General features: G+C 41.4%; 2 protein-coding genes across 2 annotated transcripts in view; both read left to right on the top strand.

The window, feature by feature from the left end:
- The first annotated feature begins 47 nt into the window (after positions 1 to 47).
- LOC117457344 (integral membrane protein 2C-like) lies at positions 48 to 14,785 on the top strand. The gene is made up of 6 exons (XM_034097370.1): positions 48 to 359; positions 3,201 to 3,344; positions 5,470 to 5,667; positions 7,470 to 7,580; positions 9,120 to 9,270; positions 13,237 to 14,785. The coding sequence occupies exons 1-6, from the start codon at positions 264 to 266 to the stop codon at positions 13,326 to 13,328; spliced, it is 792 nt and encodes a 263-aa protein (XP_033953261.1). The 5' UTR covers positions 48 to 263; the 3' UTR covers positions 13,329 to 14,785.
- A 1,408-nt stretch (positions 14,786 to 16,193) lies between these two features.
- The window catches only part of LOC117457061 (thymus-specific serine protease-like), a gene marked incomplete at its 3' end in the record, with an annotated part of 12,653 nt that continues 7,855 nt past the window's right edge, over positions 16,194 to 20,991 (top strand). Inside the window, exons 1-2 of the mRNA XM_034096929.2 lie at positions 16,194 to 16,254; positions 16,437 to 16,594. Coding sequence (XP_033952820.2) covers positions 16,194 to 16,254; positions 16,437 to 16,594 — 219 coding nt within the window. The remainder of the gene's footprint in view (positions 16,255 to 16,436; positions 16,595 to 20,991) is intronic.

Below are 20,991 nucleotides of genomic sequence, written 5' to 3'. Positions count from 1 at the left end.
TCTAGTAACACTAGAACTGCCACTGCCTGCATTATTATTCTAGATCAAATCCAACTTGACCCACAACAAGGGTTAAAGGAGATCTGGCACGAGCTTGTCCGCTTGACAGTAAACAGCTGCGCACTAGTCCTTTAAGGGCAGGGGGGGAAAGCGCACACTTCCGGTTTCTACAGACAAAAACAGAGAGGAGCAGCCCAGCAGAGGACGATCACAGAGACTTTTGTGCAGAGAGGCTTCCACCCATCCTGCAGAGACTCGGAGCCATGGGGAAGATCAGCTTCCAGCCTGTGGCGGGACAGAAACTGGACAAGGAGGACCACGATGGCGACAAGACAGAAATACTCATCCCGCATCCGATGGTGGGTACACGCACCTCTTAAGGCCATTATTGTTATATCAAAATGCATGTGTCGTCTTTGTGTGATATGACCCCCTGTGTAATGTGATCCTGCTGCAGTTGTTCTGCACCTCCACGAGCAGCAGGGTGTCTGACAGCACCCATCGCCATTTGGGTTGCAAACAAAACATGGCCCTGCTCTGCGCCACTACGATAATTGCATGTTTTATTATGCAAGTTGTGAATGTGCAATTGCATGTTCTTTGTTCAGGACTGAATATAGGATTAGAAGCTGTTTAACAATGTACATTATTAGTTTTTTATTGTACTTGTTCTATAATTGGCATGGTGTCTGATGACTGCCTTCATTGCAGGTTCAAATGCGAAAGAAAAAAACACCGCTCGAAATGAAATGCAGAAATTGCACGAGCTTTTTTTGCCTGACAAAATGGCAGATCTGGGGCTTGCAGCGCATGCAAGATTATGTTGCACTGCTCTAAAAGAGGCAGAGCCCTTAACTTTGCTGTAGCATCATCCCAGCATCTCCTTCTATCAAAGGTACGCGGTGAGCCCTGCACGTGATGGACTACAGGACAGCAGGCAGGCGGTAATGAAGCCATTATGGTGGAAGAACAGAGCTGTCAGACTTTAGGGATCTGTTCCCAGAAATGTTTTGATCCCCGGACGTGTGTGTGTGTGTGTGTGTGTGTGTGTGTGTGTGTGTGTGTGTGTGTGTGTGTGTGTGTGTGTGTGTGTGTGTGTGTGTGTGAGTGTGTGTGTGTGTGTGTGTGTGTGTGTGTGTGTGTGTGTGTGTGTGTGTGTGTGTGTGTGTGTGTGTGTGTGTGTGTGTGTGTGTGTGTGTGTGTGTGTGTGTGTGTGTGTGTGTGTGTGTGTGTGTGTGTGTGTGTGTGTGTGTGTGTGTGTGTGTGTGTGTGTGTGTGTGTGTGTGTGTGTGTGTGTGTGTGTGTGTGTGTGTGTGTGTGTGTGTGTGTGTGTGTGTGTGTTCTCTCTCTCTCCTTTGTCTTTTTGTATCATCTCCCTTTTGAAATTATGATTGAAGTGTTCACACAGGATTGTCATCATTTCTCTTTGAAGGTTAGAACAACAACCGTTTCCCATCATCTCAATAATATTGCTTTTCACAGATCCGGCTAAGAATAGCTGAAGGTCTTTGAAGTTTTCTCTTTTAAGTGTATTTCTGAAGACAAATTGCCTCTGGAGTAGACATGTATATTCTATAATAAAGCAACCAGCGTGAGAAATGAAACAAATATTTGGGGTTCAGCTTTTGTCCCCATTGTCTAAAAATGAGGACACTGAAGAACAATATTCAGAGCACGAATAAAATGTGAAAGGAGCCCAGATTTAAAAGCATACAGTAATTACCATATTTATCTAGCGTAGGAAATGATGCAGTTTGCTGGCTGCGGCGATTAACAGCTAAATAAAGACTTGTAATAGTTGGAACAGTCTGCTTCTGTCTCATACATACAGCTTGTATTGAACACATATATAGATGATTGCATACTTTTGTATATAAAAGCAGAAATAGGTTTCATATTAGTATTCTGTGTCTCTACTGTGACATGTCTTAATGTTCAAAAAGCTCTTTATTTTTCCACTTCTTTTCACCCTCTGTCTGAAACCAGAGCTGCTCTGATTGGTTAGCTGGTCTGCTGTGATTGGTCAACGGCTTATATGTCCCGCCCCTTAGCCTATCACGTACAATGTGTTGGAGCGCTAGCCAATAGAAGTGCGAGTGTTCCATACTGATGTCACTATGTTACGGAAGTAAACAAAGGAGTTAAATTGAGGCGTTTCAGGGAGGGGGGGGCAAACTCCTTCTGAACGGATTTTCGCCGTTGCAGACCATTTACATGCACTAAAACCTATATAACACACTGCAGAAAATGGTAAACCCCCCAAAAAGCATATTAGGGCCTCTTAAAGGGGCGTTCTAAGATTTATTTGAGCGTTGTCGCCCTTTGACCCCCTTCATTTCCTGAAACTGACAGCAAACCATTGTTATTTCTCTGCAGAGAAATACATTTCCCCGCCACCAGCCACACAGCACTCTGCGGGCCGTTATTCCTGTGAGCGGCTACTATCTGAATGGCACGCTGCGGCTCATGTTGGCGCGTGGCAGCAGCAGATGGGCTGCGAGACTGGAGGCGTCTGCGAAGATTACTCACCAGCTCACTCAAGTTTCTTTATTTCGAGCGCGCCGTCATCCCTGCCTCTGGCTGGGCTCAGCGCTACTCTGCTAATTCCTGCTCGAAATGCAGCGCCGCTATTTTTGTGTGGGCTTCTATTTTAGCAGTTCGTTAATTTGGGTCATTTTCACAGGCTCGTCATGGTGAAGAGGAGTGTATGGAAGACATTGGATTGACGCTGCCTGGAAATGCTTTTCTGTGTCGATTTGAAGTATATTTACAATATCCACGGCCCCTGGTTGACAACACACACACACACACACACACACACACACACACACACACACACACACACACACACACACACACACACACACACACACACACACACACTGACCATAACAACCCTGTGGGGCAATATATATACTATTACTCATGTCATCACTGGCTGTTTCTTTGTGTGTGTGGGAGAGAAAATCCCTCTGGAGGAAACAGATTGTAGCTTTTGCACAAAAAACCTACATATTACACACAACAGGAAAGAAAACCCAGAAAAAGCACAATAGGACTTGTATAACATTTGACCCTTCTACTCTTCTAATCGTATTCTTGCCTTGTTTTCTGTGCTGTCCCTTTGCTGTGAAAATGTAAATGTCCCCGCTTTAGGACGAACAAATGATTTCTGATTTTATACCGGTGTGTTTTTCCAGGATGACGATGATCTGGTTCTGCCGCTGCGACCCAGGAAGTCTGCCCTGAACAGTGTGTGCTGCATGACGTTCGGCCTCGTGATGTTCATGGCTGGTCTGGTCCTCGCCTCCATTTATGTCTACCGCTACTACTTTATACCTCATGTAAGCCCTCATGTATCACTGGTCACCGGCTTGATCTTCAACCTCAGGGTCCATGTATCTGTGATCCTCTCCAGAATGGAAGTAGTCATCACATACAGAGCATCAACTAGTTCCTGAGCAGTGTCCTTCACATGCTGATATCCAAGAGAGGGAGTTACACAGTCACAAAATAGTTTTTTCAGAAAATGTCAACATTCAGACTTTTTCAAAAAATTCTGACTTTTTCTCAAAATCTCAAAATTCTCACTTTTTCTCAAAATTCTCACTTTTTTCTCAAAATCCTCACTTTTTATAAAAATTCTCACTTCTGAATACTTAACATTTTTAATAATCACTGGTCCCCGGCTTGATCTTCAATCTCAGGATCCATGTATTTGTGATCCCCTCCAGAATGGAAGTAGTCGTCACATACAGAGCATCAACTAGTTCCTGAACAGTGACCTTCACATGCTGATATCCAAGAGAGGGAGTTACACAGTCACAAAATAGTTTTTTATCAAAATCTGAAAATTCTCACTTTTTTCTCAAAATCTCAAAATCCTCACTTTTTCTCAAAATTCTCACTTTTTTATAAAAATCTCAAAATTCTCACTTTTTATCAAATTCTCACTTTTTATCAAAATCTCAAAATTGGCACTTTTTATCAAAATTCTCACTTTTTATCAAAATCTCAAAATTCTCACTTTTTATCAAAATTCTCACTTTTTATCAAAATCCTCACTTTTTACTAAAATCTCAAAATCCTCACTTTTTTTATAAAAATTCTCACTTTTTCTGAATACTTAACATTTTTAATAATCCCTCGTCCCCGGCTTGAGCTTCAGCCTCAGGATCCATGTATCTGTGATCCTCTCCAGAAGGGAAGTAGTCATCACATACAGAGCATCAGCTAGTTCCTGAGCAGTGTCCTTCACATGCTGATATCAAGAGAGGGAGTTACACAGTCTCAAGATGGAGGAACAGAAAGCAGTATTCAATGTTTACTTCAGATTAGCTCCACGTCAGAAATGAGCATGCTTGATGTCTCTCTCCATAGAGGCTGAATCATCATGTTAACCACATAGCTATCATCTGCCTCAAACAGTCCTGATGCTCTTCCAGGTCATCAAGCATCCTGTCACGTTCACAGCTCCAGTTGAGATACCTTTGTTATCATGTTACTCTCAGATTGTACGTTCAGTATTTTCCCAACAGTTAGTTAATCTACTTTTTCTTTAGTACAGGATCTTTTTCCTGCCTCTGGTTGTTTGTGTTCTTTAGATTGGGCCTTGCATCAAATCCTATATTTCTAAATAAAAGCATGTCCTGTTATTCAAGTCACTGCTCTAAAAGAAAGATATTCCTGCCACACATGTGTTTCCCAGTTCCTAGATATTTAGACAAATGTCACCATTTCCGCAAATCTGACAATATAAAGTTGACACATGTACGTCGTCAAAAATGGTATGTTCTCCTTTGACCTACTACAGTCTTAGGGTGTCCAAACTACGGCCCGGGGGCCAAATGCGGCTCGTGGGCCATTTTAAATCGGCCCTCAGCTAATTAAAAAAGTATAATGGAACATGGCCCACAAAAGAAACTTGTGCTCGTCTTATATTGTACTTCTTCAATATATATGTACAAATATATTACACCGTAGTATTCACGTGTTAATGAGACCACTTTTCAAATAAATGCAGTCAATTAAAGTTGGAAACATTTTCTAACATAATTTAGTTGATAAGAAAAAAGCCCAATGACTTATTTACAAGCTTGAAATACACCGTTCATATTTCTCCTATTGTAATCAATCTGAGGGATGATCTGCCAACACTCACGAGCATCACTTACCGACATTTTATTGATTTTGCTAACTTATAACTGAACCTATAATAATAATAATAATTCCTTACATTTATTATAGCGCTTTTTCAATGACTCAAAGCACTATGAGGCGATGTACCTCTAGTTAGCGGCCCAGCCCTTCGTATATTTTTCTGTATGTGGCCCTCGCTGAAAAGAGTTTGGACACCCCTGACCTACTAAGTCATTGGTTGAGTTATCGGCTATTCATTCCCAATTTAGCGTAACATTTGTCATGTGGTAATTATATCTATATATGTATTGTGTGTGTGTGTGTGTCCAGAACCCACAACTAGGCTACTCAGAACTCTGCAGGGTGATCTATGATGTTGACGACCCCGAGTACGGCGAGCTGCGCCGGCTTCTGGAGCTCGAGGAAAATGTCGATATCTACCTGGACGAAAACTACGAGAAGATCAGTGTGCCCGTGCCTCACTTTGGAGGCAGCGACCCCGCTGATATAATCCACGACTTCCACAGAGTGAGGGCAAACACGCACTTATCTGACATGAATCACTGGGATTCAAGATTCAAAGGTTTTATTTTCATGCACAAAGCAACAGGGTAGAAATAGCAATGCAATTCTTCTGACCTGAGCTCCTCCAACAATGCAACATATTTATATATATATAATAAAATACAAAATAAAAAGTAGTGCAAAAAGTGTATAAACATGTCAATAGAATATGATATGTACAAGAACAGAATATGAAATTAAATAATGTAAATAGAGCGGTGCAGGGTTGACGTATTTACCCGGGAGGAAGCTGCTGGTTCCCTCCACAAAAGAGCAATGGGATTTCTCCTTAGGATTTTGGAAAATAGCTCGAAATAAAGTGTGTGGAAAACGGACCTGTTTGTTCAGCCGGATAATCTCCACATGTCTACCCTACTTTTATAATGTTCGAATCATAAATCTAATCGATAGAAGCAAAATGCTAACGTAATGCTATAAACGAACGACAGCCGAGTCCAGCAGGGTCGCACGACTTCAACGTCACGCCAACTTAAGATCGATATTCAAAAATACAGATTCCACATTGTACAAGTTGAAGCGTTTGTTTGAACACTTTGCAGGAGGCAGGGACTTGCTTTCAAGCAGAACAGAAACTAACTTAGAGGAGTGTTTACGTGTTTGGCGTAATGACGTACAACGCCCTCCACGACTTCTATTCAGCCACTTGGTAACAACCATCGTTTTTCAGACACGTCAACTCTTCAGAAATCACAAGCGGGGTCACTGCTGATGGATTTAATGTCGTAGAACAAACGTGATCCGTCTCTTGATTTTGTCTCAACCACAGAACTTATTTCCAGATATTTTCCTAAACCCTACGGAGAGATCCCATTGGCTCTGAGACGAGGGAACAGGAAGTGGTGAAATGCTGACTCACTTCCAGGTTTTAGGACTCGTCACTGCACCACTCTATTAAGACAAAATTAAATACGGTTTATTGCGGTTAAAAACAAACAGGAATGTTTATCGGGGCACTAGAACACACCAAGTGTACCGTTAGATCTTTATTACATGTATGTAAGTTGAAAGAAGTCAATGAAAAAAAGGAATGTCCCGATCAAATGTCACCATTACAGCAGATCTGACAATGTAAAGTTGACACATGTACGTCATCAAAATGGTGTGTTCTCCTTTGACCTAAGTCTTTGGTTGAGTTATTCATTCCCAATTTAGCGTAATATTTGTCATGTGGTAATTACATCCGAACATTTGTTTTATCCAACCTACTCTCTAGGTCGGAGGAGTTTGATAAAGTACAAACAAATATTGGAAAAGCGACTATTATTCAAAATGGCCGACTTCCGGATGGGCGGGGCTAAAGAAAGCCGATTTGAAAGTGACATTAGCAATGTGTGTACCACATTTTGTGAATATCAGAGCAAATATAATCAACTAGTTTGGAAAAGGTGGACTATATCGTCAAAATAGGGTCTTGATAGCTCTTTTGTACTCGGACCCTAACATGACCACATTTTTACTCTAAAGCCATGCTACCAAAAATAAATGTTGACCTGATGATGGTGCTAGAGAAAAGATCACCAAAGTAAGTTGGATTCATTTTCTTGGGACTACAAATGTCCAACATATTAACGGCAATCAATTCAATACATGTTGAGGTTTTTTTGTTTCGCGAAACACGGCAACATCCCCACAGCCTCACTGCTAACAAGTGTGAAACTGTCCAAACGTTACTACTGGAAACTGCCAAAACATGACGACATTAACAGCACAATTTACATGTTTTGATTATCTGCTTTATTATCCAGGGACTGACAGCCTACCACGACATTGCTTTGGACAAGTGCTACGTCATTGAGCTCAACACCACCATCGTGATGCCTCCACGCAACTTTTGGGAGCTCCTTAACAACGTGAAGGTAACACTACAGCAATGATACACAATGCTATATCTTCATAAGCGCCATCTTCTCTGGAGATTGTAGAGAGAAATGGCTTTATGTTTTACCGCTCCCAAATGATGAAGACTTTTGAAAACATAAGCAAAATATAACAAAAGCAGCTCTGGCGTTGAAAAGAATAAAACCGATGTGGCTCAGGTGGCAATCTTCATTGAACAGCAACTGGAAACATCTCGTGAGCAGCAAGGTGAAGAAGGGACCTTTGAAGACAGCGTCACTGCAGTGCATGCGCACTTCTTATCTCATAATTTCGACTTTCTATCTCATAATTTCGACTTTCTTATCTCATAATTATGACTTTCTTATCTCATAATTATGACTTTTCATGGGGATTTTAATTTTCTTAAGTGGCGGAAATGGGCTTCCATAGTTTACATCCCAAAAGCATTTAAAAAATCTACGATCTGACGTTTTTTCTGGTTGTCACAGGTCTGTATTTGGCCTGTCAAATCATTTAATTTGGTGCATATAACATTTTTTCATAGCCTTTTCAAGCTCCTGCCTGTACGCACTCTGATCTGGTTGTTTAACACGGTAAGAGGTGTGTGTTTTGGGAAAGTGGCTTTACGGAAAAACTTGAAGTGAAGAGTTGGACTAATTTAAAATCTGTCCTACATCTTGCCCACCCCAATTTGAACGACTGATCAAAGCAGAGAGTGACGGAAACATATAATCAAAAGTAGACTTTGGGATGTAGTGACTAGTTGGTAAACAACAGTAGTTTGCGTGCTAACGGCTACGCTAGACAGAGCAGAAGATGCTAATATTGAGTCCTTATGATATATGTAGGAGCCATTTCCTTAGATTATAGTATTTTAGAGTATAACCTGAGATTCTGTGGTGTATATTATTTGGACAAATAGTTTGTTTAAAAAAACGTTTATTTCTTTTTGCCTTTTTTGGAAATCTTACTTTTCAATCCCATTTATATTTCTTCTCTCAAACTACAAGCGTCTATTCGTCGGTCAGCCCCACGAGGGAGCCACAAACACAGGACAAAAACAAATGGATATCGTGGTCACTACAATATATATTTGTTTACATCTCAGGCTTGGACATTGTTTCATAGATGTTATTCAAATGTTTCACATAAATCCTGTTATTAATCCACATCGTGAAGCCGTTTCTGACGGAGGAATATCAAGCGGAGGTTTACTTTATGATAACTCCCTCCATTTGGAGCCCTTCCTTATTTTCATCTTGTTTTCCGTTTGGTTAAAGCACTTTGAATTGCCCCAAATAAACTACCCTAACTTTTAAAGGTAAGTATTATCAAATTATAATGTGAAAACATCCAATCCAGTCTGTTTTAGTAGCTTTTGTCAGAGTATATAGATAGATAGGTACTTTCTTGATCCCAATTTAGGAAATATTTGCGTTGCAGCGGCGTAAAAAACAAGGCAATGTTCATAAGAGAAATTAAGACACAAGAAATAAACAGTCCCAAATATGCATTATCCCTGTGAGCTAGTTGTCATTGTACCTCTGTCTCTGCAGAAGGGGACGTACTTGCCTCAGACGTACATCATCCACGAAGAGATGGTGGTGACGGGGAAAGTGCACGACATGCGCCAGCTCGGACCCTTCATCTACCGGCTGTGCAGCGGGAAGGAGACGTACCGCCTGAGCCGCCGCCTCACCCGCAGACGTGAGCTGGGTTTTCAACTAATTACTTTTTAATATTTACGCTGAAAAACAAAATATAAGGAAAACAAGGTATTAAAAATCTGCCAATAGAACAAGTGAACATTTGCTTTGGTAAGACTTCTTGAAATAAGACGGATATTCAGACGAATCAGATCTTGTTATTAGCTGGGAGAACTTATTTTGAACAACCAGGACCAGGAAGTGCTCAATAGTTTCCTGCTTGCTGATGTTAGTTGGTGATTTTCCAATAAAAATGTCTGAGATACAACTCAAAATAAGGGTCTTTGAATTATTAGCTCTTATATCTAGTGTAAAAACATATTCAGACTATAAATTAGACAAATATACAGTCAAGGAACAACACAACAAAGTCAGTTGAAGCAGGAGGAGCTTAAACTTCAGTTTTTGTATTCTATAAACACATACAGGGCTCTCAAGTCTCACGCATTTGGCGTGAGACACACGCATTCCACTCCATTCACACGCTCACACGCCACACCTTGTATTTCTCACGCAGAAATTTCTTTCCAGGGTACCGCCCACCAAGTTGCGCCTCGTCTTTGCGTTGTAGAAAAGCGCTAGGCCTATAGGCTATAAATATAATGTATTATTATTATTAGGTTATGTCCTATGTGTTGGACATGTGTGGTTGGACTCTGTCTCACAGGCAGTGTAACATCAGAGGACACTGGGCCAACTGTACATTCTCAAACTGCACCACTTAGAACTAACTAAACAATGCAGAGATTATTTTTATATAATTGTATTCAATAACCGTAAGAAATTAAACAGTATGTGATTTGTAAATAGGAATACAGATTTGACTTAATGTTTTCATAAATATATTTTTCTCCCAGTTTGTCATGGGACTTATTTTTACTCTCTCAAAGAACCGGAACTGAAAAGCAGAACCGGAATCATTAAAATCCAAACGATACCCAACCCTATGTGTGATGCAGTAAAATCTCACTTCTCACTTACGTTAGCGGTGTCATAAAAACCGTGGGAAAATGTAAAATACGATGACGAAGAAGAAGATTCCAGTGACCCCAATTTTTGTCCATTCTGAACAAGTGAAAAATGTATTCGGACAAGTACATTTCCAAACTCACTTGTCCATGGACAAGTACTCTCTAAAAACTTTTTCTCACACCTTAGGTGTGTGAGGAGTTCCTGGAATATCAGCTGATGGATATCCCCATGGTTCCTTTTTTTAAAGGTGACCGGTTTGAGCCAGTTTGGGAGGCTCACTAAAATAGCTCAACTTGTTCTAGTGCTCCCTCACTCTAATGCCGACGCGGAGAGGGTTGCCACCAACACCTACAACAAAAAACACACACACACACACACACACACACACACACACACACACACACACACACACACACACACACACACACACACACACACACACACACACACACACATCCCTTCACTAAGAATGAAATAAATATGTTTTTATATGAATTTGTGTCATTTATCAGATAAGACCACCGTCCCCACCCAAAGCCCCGCCGCTGCCAAAATCTCACTCTGAACTCTGTTCAAAACTTGAGAGCCCTGCACATAATATTGAGCAACTGGAATAATGAAATTCAATATTAGAATTGGCAACATAGTTATTTAAAAGGATTATAGAGAGGTGCAGGAATGAGTTTTAAACCTACATATTTGTTAGCATTTTAGCACTTCATGCATATTCTTACAACTAGTGCAGTAACTATGCAGTAGCATCAATTATTTATACGTGTCCAAACTGCACCACTTAAATACAGAAATACACCAACAAAGTGTGAGATTGTACAAATTAACCTTTCTGTACAATTCTTTGTGCACGCTATTTTCAGTACATTTGAAAGGTCACTTATTATGCAAAATCCTCTTCTTCATGTCTCTTCTACATCAACATGTGTCCCCTCTTCTTCATGTCTCTTCTACATCAACATGTGTCCCCTCTTCTTCATGTCTCTTCTACATCAACATGTGTCCCCTCTTCTTCATGTCTCTTCTAAATCAACATGTGTCCCCTCTTCTCCATGTCTCTTCTACATCAACATGTGTCCCCTCTTCTCCATGTCTCTTCTACATCAACATGTGTCCCCTCTTCTTCATGTCTCTTCTACATCAACATGTGTCCCCTCTTCTTCATGTCTCTTCTACATCAACATGTGTCCCCTCTTCTTCATGTCTCTTCTAAATCAACATGTGTCCCCTCTTCTCCATGTCTCTTCTACATCAACATGTGTCCCCTCTTCTCCATGTCTCTTCTACATCAACATGTGTCCCCTCTTCTTCATGTCTCTTCTACATCAACATGTGTCCCCTCTTCTTCATGTCTCTTCTACATCAACATGTGTCCCCTCTTCTTCATGTCTCTTCTACATCAACATGTGTCCCCTCTTCTTCATGTCTCTTCTAAATCAACATGTGTCCCCTCTTCTCCATGTCTCTTCTACATCAACATGTGTCCCCTCTTCTACATCAACATGTGTCCCCTCTTCTTCATGTCTCTTCTACATCAACATGTGTCCCCTCTTCTTCATGTCTCTTCTACATCAACATGTGTCCCCCTCTTCTTCATGTCTCTTCTACATCAACATGTGTCCCCTCTTCTTCATGTCTCTTCTAAATCAACATGTGTCCCCTCTTCTCCATGTCTCTTCTAAATCAACATGTGTCCCCTCTTCTCCATGTCTCTTCTACATCAACATGTGTCCCCTCTTCTTCATGTCTCTTCTACATCAACATGTGTCCCCTCTTCTTCATGTCTCTTCTACATCAACATGTGTCCCCTCTTCTTCATGTCTCTCTGCATCAACATGTGTCCCTAAAATGGGATCTTACTAAGAAAGAACAATCCAATATTTATATTTTGGGTATCCTTTTGTTTAAAATGAATCGAAGCATCAGACTAAAAAAGCTTTTGAAAATAACCGAATATTTCAATTACGGTCAAAATATAATATTTGTAAATCTGACTGTGAAAGAGTCAGTGCCTCACCAGCCACGAACCTCACCGCACGTCACTGCTCTGTAGCCCCGTCCACGAGGAGCGTTTCCACGTCAGGTGTTCTGTGTGCGAGCAGCGACACACGGAGTTAACTCCATGATACAAACATGGGCTAATGATTAGAGGAAACTGAGTTATTTAGTTTGTTAAAGTTTCAGCTATTCTGTTTCCAGTTCTGTCATCACATTATTTAATACCATTTGTTAAAACATTGTTGTTTCTTTTGATGTGAAATATTATGTATTTAATTTAAATAAAAAGCAATGTTAGTTTTGTTCACAATTTCTTTAGTTAGTTTACCTTATTTTTTTCTCCAAAAGAACCGATAAGAGTACCGTTAAAGGACCGGACCGATAAGCGGTATCGATAAAAGTAGTAGTACCGTTAAAACCTTATCGATACCCATCCCTAGTTTGGAGCCAAACACTTCAGAGACATGTTCTGTATATATCTGAGAGCTGTGATATTGATGGAAAACCGTATAATAGGGGACCTTTAACTAAGTCCCGGACACACCGGGCCGATTTCGACCGTCGATAGATGTCGGGCCGTCGATGAGCGTCCTGTCGCCCTACTCAGATTGGTGTGTCCGGCACCGTCGTGTCTTTTCGGCCGTGCCGAGACCTTCCGCCCCCGATTCAACATGTTGAATCAGGAGGCTGTCGGCAAAAGAAATCGTACGTAGCAGTTCGTAGACGTTCGTAGACGTGCTACTTGGTCGTCGGCTGAAGTCTTTGCGGTGTGCTCCGGTGCGACTGTTGGCCAAGACGCAGGAGACGTGAGGCGAAACGCAACAGTCATGTTCTTTGGTGTCAGCTTGGTGTGTCTGGGCCTTTAAACAAATCCTCCTAATGCAAAGCGTTGGGGACACATTGAGACATGTCCCCAGGGTAAATGGAAGGCACTCTATTGTTTTTAAACTCTCCTCTCTCTGCGTCTCACCCTTTTCCCTCTCAGGCATCAACAAGCGCGATGCGAAGGACTGCCACCACATCCGTCACTTCGAGAACACATTCGTGGTGGAGACTGTTATCTGCGATGAGGCGTAAACACGATCCCCCCCCCCCCCCCCCACTCGCCATCCAAAGGCACGTCTCCAGCCACTGTAGCACCAACTGTGGATCTAAACACGTCTCAGTCGCACTTTACTCGTGATTTCAGTTTGATTATTGCAAATGTTTCCCTAGTAACGATTATCTTTATTTCAATTATTTCACTTCTATCTATTTTACGAGTTGTTGTTGTTGTTATGGCGCGATGCAAGCTGTTGTTTCCATCACAGGGTTTTCCTTGTAGCAAAGTCCTAAAGCCATGATGAATTGTAATTTCCTCTGGGAGTTTTATGATGGTTATGGTCGTCGGGGGAGATGACTGTTGCCATGTGTTGTCAGGGCGACTGTACTTTTAGTTTTGTCTTCTTCTCCCCTGGAGGGTGCTTTGTGTTTCTCAGCACACTCACTACTGCAGAACATGACGCCATTGCTTCTCTGAGCAAACATAACGCATTGATTTCTTGTGTTGGCTGTAATGTAAACGGGTCATTTCAGAATCGGACGACGTTTTAAACATCCAAACTTTGAATAATGAACCCTTTATTCTCACATTGTCTGCTGTGTATTTGAGAAAAACAGGTAGTAAACCATCAAAACAATGCATTTGTCCAGCTCTGGCATCAGTGGTACATTTGATCAGAGGCTTTATTGGTGGCTTTTCAGCTGCGCTTAATGGTTTGCTTAAAAAAAAATGTAGAAATCCAGTTAAAAAAAGGTTTATTAACCTCTTGATGTGTCCGTTTAAACAAGTTCATTTTGAGGTAATCGTTAAGAATTGTTAGCCGCCTTAACATGCTTCGGCTACCTATTCATATACTCTGAAACTAACGTAATGTCAACAATCAACCAAATGATAGCCTGTTTTAATGTTATATTCAACATGCAGGGGAAAGAGAGAAACGCCATTTTAGGGGGTGCTCGAGGCGATTTCAAATAATACTTTGAAACCCCTTTTCCTACAACTTTGTTGGCACTCAGTCGAAGGACACGTTCAACACAACAAGTGCATGTTTTAGCATTAGCATGGATTACTGGAGACGTCAGGGAACGTCCTCCATTTCTGGAATGACCCACACGTGTAACTGCTGACCGGCCGCTTGCTTGCTAGTCTGCGTTATGTCTTCGTAACCTAATCCATAATTGAAACTTGTGAAGATCAATGTTTACTTTTCTTGTTTGTTTTTCATTAATGATTTTGTGAATGATTTCAAAATGTTTTTCCTTGCATGTGTTTATCTATAATTAAATTAAAAAACAGCACTGTTAGAATGTTTTGTAAAACCACGTTTAAAGCCTTAGTCCAGAGTCAGAGACTGGGCTAAAGTCAGTACTAAAGGGAGCATATTATATTATGGTATGTTAGTCAAATGAAAACAACTCTGTATTTTATGTCTGCTGATTAAATCATGAAATATGTCTGTGAATAAAGTAGTGAAAATAAATGGTTATCTGTTGATGCTTTGTTGATTTCTTTGACGCCAAAATGACCCAGCAGCTAGAATGTTTCAACTTCAACAAATGTTAATATTATTTTAGTTTTCTCACAAAACACAAAACTGATTAATTAATAATCCGACAGCAGACGGGGAGGATCTGCATTACGTCATGAACGCATTTTAAATCATCCACTTCTCGGACTCGTTTCATATTAACTACATTATGTGTGTCTGTTTTCTCTTTAAAGGTCCCTATTGTGCAGTTAAATGTTACATTGACATTTTTCAAACATACTATGAATATTTTCAACGTTGGATGTGTCTCTGATTTTTGGGACATACTATATTGTGGGTTTTTTTTTACATAGGATTTTGTTTTCTTACTATACTATGATGTTTTCTTTCGACTTATAGATTTAAAAGATATATACACTAGCTTTTTATTCATGACATTTTGTCTGATATATTTTACATTCCACACTCTGACGTTTTTAGGACTTTTTCCAGTGAAACCCTTGAATATGTTACGACCATTTTAATACCATAAAATATCTTACTTTTTACATGTTCTGTATAATATACTTTTGTGTCACTTTTTTTACATACCATGATACAAATCAGCCTAATGTGGTTATGATGGTTCATGCAAAGACCTCAGTGTGTGTCCTGTTTAACCAAAAGTCAAGAATAATTCACAACTTAACCTCGTTGTACTTTTAAAGAGTATTTAAGGAGGTATGTGGTTATTGTTTGGGCTTGTGTTAGTCTCCAGGAAATGAATGTGAGTCTGTCAAATGAACCCAAAATGATATTGAAAGGCAAAATGCTGGAACTGAACCACTCCAAAAAAAATGCCATTACGAGGCAGAGAGATCTCATTACATCACCAAGCTCTGTTTCGCTGAGCAGACACACACACACACACACACACACACACACACACACACACACACACACACACACACACACACACACACACACACACACACACACACACACACACACACACACACACACACACACACACACACACACACACACCATGTATACATCACTTCAGGGGACATTACATTGACTTACATGCATTTCCTGGAGACTTATCCTAACCTTAACCATAACCAACACATGCCTAACCCTAACCGAGTCTTCACCCTAAAATTAATGATCCCCCTCATGGGGACCTCCATTTTGTCCCCATAAGGGAGGCGAGTCCCCACACGTGACTATGTAAACAGATGTAGGTCCCCACAAGTATAGTAATGCTAGACCCCACACACACACACGCACGCACGCACGCACACACGCACACACACACCCCCTCCAGGGACTATATATTGAGCTGTCGAGAGGGGAAGATCCTCCTGACTCCTGAATCGTATTTTAGAAGGACTTTAAACGTAACTTAAATGATCCTGATTTGGTAAAGATGGTTTTCTCAAAGGCCCAATGTCTCGTGCTTCTTCTCCTCTGGAACTTCACTGATGCTGGTGAGTTGATGGTTGTTTACTCACAGATTTAAAATGGGTGTTTTGACAGATTCATTATATGATAAAGCAACGACAGAGACATCCACACATATGAGGACTTTTGAAAGTTAACATCGAGGTGTGTGACTGTGCACGATGATGAATCTCTGTGTTCCCTGCTGCTTGCTTTCTGTTGATGGCAGGACGGATTGTGATGAAGATGAAGCAGCGTGTGCGGGATGTTCAGCTGCAGAGAGCGAAGCAGCATCTCCTGACGGCCGCTCTCCAACATGTGAAGGAGGGCCGGATCCACCAGCAGCTCGACCACTTCAACCGGCAGGACGCTAAAACCTTCCCTCAGGTAGAGAGACATCAACTATCAACGATATCCAGGACACAGAGGATGGAGATGCAAAGGGTGTCAAAGGTTCAACAGCTACAGCGAAAATAAGTCCAAGGCTTCTCCAACAATGCAACACACAGTATATTTAAAACATAAAAACAAAGGAAATACAAAATAATGCAGGTGATATAATGGAGGAATATATACATGCTGTAAAATAGAGTGAGATACAAACTGAATTGAACATAAAATACTGTACAGTAGAATCAAGTACTGCATGTTGTTATAATAATAATAATAGATTTAAATTGTTAGCGCTTTTACAGGTGCTCAAAGACGCTTTACATATATAGTGAAGATAAAATAAAATAAAGGAACAACAAATAAATATATAGTTAAAGTTAAAGTCAAATAATACAAAGACAATCACACATTAAAAGCCAGATTGAAGAGGTGAGTTTTTGTAAGTGTTTTGAAGGTGGTGAGGTCAGTGCAGTCTCTGATGGGTTGGGGGAGTGAGTTCCAGAGGGATATGATATAGTATATATTATATAGTATTATATATTATATACTAGTATAGTATAGTATTATATTATATATATTATAGTATATGATTGTGTGGATATGTAGATTATAAGCAGATATGCGTGCTGTAACATGATAACATGACAAAGGCCAGACGGTTCAGACACACAACGCATCTTTAAAGCGTACTGTGATCATAGATTTAATGGATCGAATATGACGCCTTCATGTTATTTCTGAGGCTGGTTTAGGTTTTTTTCCCAACGCAGCAAAGCTATTGAAACAGATGCATTGTCAACTTAAAGGGGACCTATCATGCTCCGCCTCCTATATGGACAACTCTCCACCTATCAGGGAAATGTGGGGTTGGGCCACGGCCGGCCATTGCTGCTCAAAAGCGCTGGAGACGCTGTAGTACATATGTCAGGCCTGTAGGTGGCGCTGTAGTCTGCCACAAAAGCAGCGAAGAAGACTTCCTGCATGGTTGCCATGGTTGCCCTTCTGTTTATTCTCCGCTGTGGCTCTTGTTCTCCCTCCCCGTCGAGGCAAGCGCTGTAATTCTCTCCGGTAGTCCACCAGCAGATGACAAACTCCCTCCTCTCCGCCTCTTCCAAGGGACGAGCAGAGTGCGGCAGAGTTTCAGTTAGATTGTTTCCCGCTGGTCAACATGTCCGTTAAAGTTTAAATCTTCCGGACAAAATTAGAAAAGTGCCGGTCAGAGGTCTTCTTTGTTATTTATTGAGCTTGAAAACAAATGAACAACGACTCGATATAATCATATAAGAATACGGAGGACGGAGATCTCTTTTCCTCCTCCTCTTCCGAGAGCCCAGCAGCTGATCAGAGCACGCTCCCCTCTCCTGCAGGGGGCGCGTGGTCAGCTGCAGCTCCTTTGCATTAAAGCTACATCACATGGCTAAAATGCATGATCCGTTTGGTATTTTGAAAAAAAAACTTCACAGACTTGTTTTAAATAGGCATGGCCTACATACTACAATATATTATTCAAATATAGCATGCGAGGTCCACTTTAAACCATGAGATGGAGAGGAGGGTTAGATGAGAGGAATCTAACAAAAGCCGTTACTGCAGAGTGTATTCAGCTGCGTTTAGCTCTTAATGTCAGTTGAGGGCAGGGGTGGACTGGCCATCTGGCATACCGGGCATTTTCCCGGTGGGCCGACGTGCCTTTTGGGCCGACACGTCATTTCTTTTTTTTTTCTGAAGTCCCGGCCCATAAGACGGGTATATTGGCCCTCTGTTTAAATGTTTTTAGTAATTGACACTGGGCCGGCCCAATCAAATCTTTAATCACCTCCCCCTTTGGGCCGCTCTGTGTGCATCATTAAATCACGCCCCCAGGAGGTGAGCCGGCCGTTGAAGCCAAACTTCCTTTTTTTTCGAGAAAAAAAAAAGTTCGAGTTAGAAATGGCGAAGGCGAAGGCCAAGCGAAAAGGGGGAGCAGAACAATTGCGGGCAAGAAAAAAGCAGGCCCTTCGTGCTGATGCTGCCGCTTGTGTCAAAATAACCGACATGTTTAGTACAGGTGCAGGTCCATCTTCTTCTAACCCGTGGCCGATATTGGTGGTGAGGAAGATGATGAGAGGGAGAGAGATCAGCGCGAGTGGGGCGAGCGAGGAGAACTGGCGGTAAGCAGAAGCTAAGAAAATTAGGAAAAGATTATTATTAAGGTTATGATACTCTGTAGTTCTGGAACCCATTAATATCCCTTTGATGAAGCACTAATAAGACACATATTATAAGAGAAACATTCGTTAGCCTACAAGCTAGTAAGCTGGCTTTTTTAGGTTTTCCCTGGCAAGTTAAAATATAGCTTAATGGGACTCTGATAGTTGTCTCATTGAAAGTTAACCAACATTCATGAACCATTACTGTCAGCTGGCAGCTTGTTTCGTTTAGTGTATTTACTTATTTGGTTATAAGGGCAACAGTGGTCTTTTGGGACCTGAAGAAAATGTTTATAGTCAGCTTGTTGTGGTAGTTTTGATTGACAATATATAGAATGAATAATATAGAAATAGATAAAAAATGGAGGCACACATGTAGTTTTGACCATTAACTGTGTGGTATTGTGTCAATGCCTATTTGGATGGACCTCCATCAGGGAATCCATTCATTCTGTATCATCGTGTTGAGCCAGGCAGCACCCCAGAGGAGGAGAGTGAGGAGAGCAAAGAGCAGGAGGACATAGATTACTTTGCCCGCCCCGAGCCATCTATGTTACAGATGTTTTTAGAACAGCACCCACAACAACATACCAGAAGTCCAGTTGTGCAGACGGTATTCACCTGTAAAGATGGCACCAGCAGAAAGTGGCGTCATATTGCAAGGGACGTCATATGTTGTTTTGTTTTGTATGTCTGGCATTTGGGAAGAGGACTGACACTGGCACATTTATAACTGGGATGTCAGATTGGAGGCACGCACACCAGCGTACAGAGGAGCAAGAAAAGAGCATTACACATTCAACCTGTGCTGAAGCTTTTTTCTTACGGTGCTCTAAAGCAGACATCGAAAGCATGTTTGCTGGCAGTCAGATGTCTGCTCATAGGGAACAAGTCCGAAAGAGACGTCAGGTTTTGGAGTATGTGGTGGATGTGGTGAAAGTGCAGGCAGGTGGAGAATGAGGGAGCATATATGCTAGCTGACAACACCGTGGACCACGGTAACTTTTTGGAGCTCATCCTTTTATTAGGAAAGTATGATATCTGCTTAAAAGAGCATCTGGATGATTGCGTAGAGAAGAGCAAGAAATTGCACCAATCCAGTGGAACAAAAGGTAGAGGGTCTCTCATCCCCCTACTCTCCAAAACTACTGTTAACTCCATCATAGAAACTGTTCGTAGTCTAATCAAAGAAAGTATCTCCAGTGATGTCCAGAAGGCCGGAATGTCTTCTGTTCAGCTGGACACAACACAAGACATAACTTCTCAGGATCAGTGTTCAGTAATCTTAAAATATGTCAATGAGACTGTGCAAGAGAGGCTTGTGGCTTTAGTGAAGTGCCACGCATCCCCCGGACAATACTTCAAGCATCTGAAACTGGACAAGGGCATGTGTGTATAGGTAATGCAACGGATGGAGCATCCAATATGCAAGGCCGGTACAAAGGATTTTCTGCACTGATGACCTCCCAGTCACCCACTCATGTCCATGTGTGGTGCTATGCTCATGTTCTTAATCTTGTCCTGGCTGAAACTACCCAAAATGTCATCGAATGTGGAACACTTTTCAACCTAATCAATGACATAGCAGTGTTTATCAGGGAGTCATATCAGAGCGTCAATCTGTGGGAGAAACAAGCCCAAGAAAAGATGCCGTCGACTCATCCTGTAGACTCATCTGGTCCTATCTCTATCGTGTTGTCATAGAAAGGGGAGGCAGGGCACTATAGGGTCCCCCCCCCTTAAATTAACTAGAAGTCATCATTTAAGGGGTTCTTTTTAAAACTTTTCTTCTGGGGGGTGGGCATACCCCCCCAGACATTACATTACATTGCATTTAGCTGAGGATTTTATCCAAAGCGACTTACAATAAGTGCGTTCCACCAGGAAGACACAACCTTGAAGAAAACAGAATCATAAAGTACATCAGGTTTCATAGAGCCAAACATTTCAAGTGCTACTCAACTGGCTTTAGATAAGCCAGTCCTTTAGTATATAAGTGCTTTGTTAACAATTCTATCGCTCGAAGTGGAGTCGAAAGAGATGAATTTTCAGTCTGGAAGATGTGTAAGCTTTCTGCTGTCCTGATTTCAATGGGGAGCTCATTCCACCATTTTGGAGCCAGGATAGCAAACCCACGTGTTTTTGCTGATGGGAACTTGGTTTGGCCTACCTGCCTGTCAGCCTTCCATCTGTGCACAAACT

The sequence above is a fragment of the Pseudochaenichthys georgianus genome, chromosome 13 (assembly GCF_902827115.2).
Source record: "Pseudochaenichthys georgianus chromosome 13, fPseGeo1.2, whole genome shotgun sequence".
Classification (NCBI taxonomy): domain Eukaryota; kingdom Metazoa; phylum Chordata; class Actinopteri; order Perciformes; family Channichthyidae; genus Pseudochaenichthys; species Pseudochaenichthys georgianus.
Note: the sequence above shows the minus strand (reverse complement) of the source record. Positions and strands in the feature narration are given on the sequence as shown.

What these genes read in the sequence shown, in the direction of transcription:
- LOC117457344 (XM_034097370.1), top strand. Translation starts at nt 264, where the DNA reads ATGGGGAAGATCAGCTTCCAGCCTGTGGCGGGACAGAAACTGGACAAG. An exon ending in GCTACTACTTTATACCTCAT is followed by an intron (nt 3,345 to 5,469) that starts GTAAGCCCTCAT and finishes GTGTGTGTCCAG; the next exon opens with AACCCACAACTAGGCTACTC. An exon ending in AGCTCCTTAACAACGTGAAG is followed by an intron (nt 7,581 to 9,119) that starts GTAACACTACAG and finishes CTGTCTCTGCAG; the next exon opens with AAGGGGACGTACTTGCCTCA.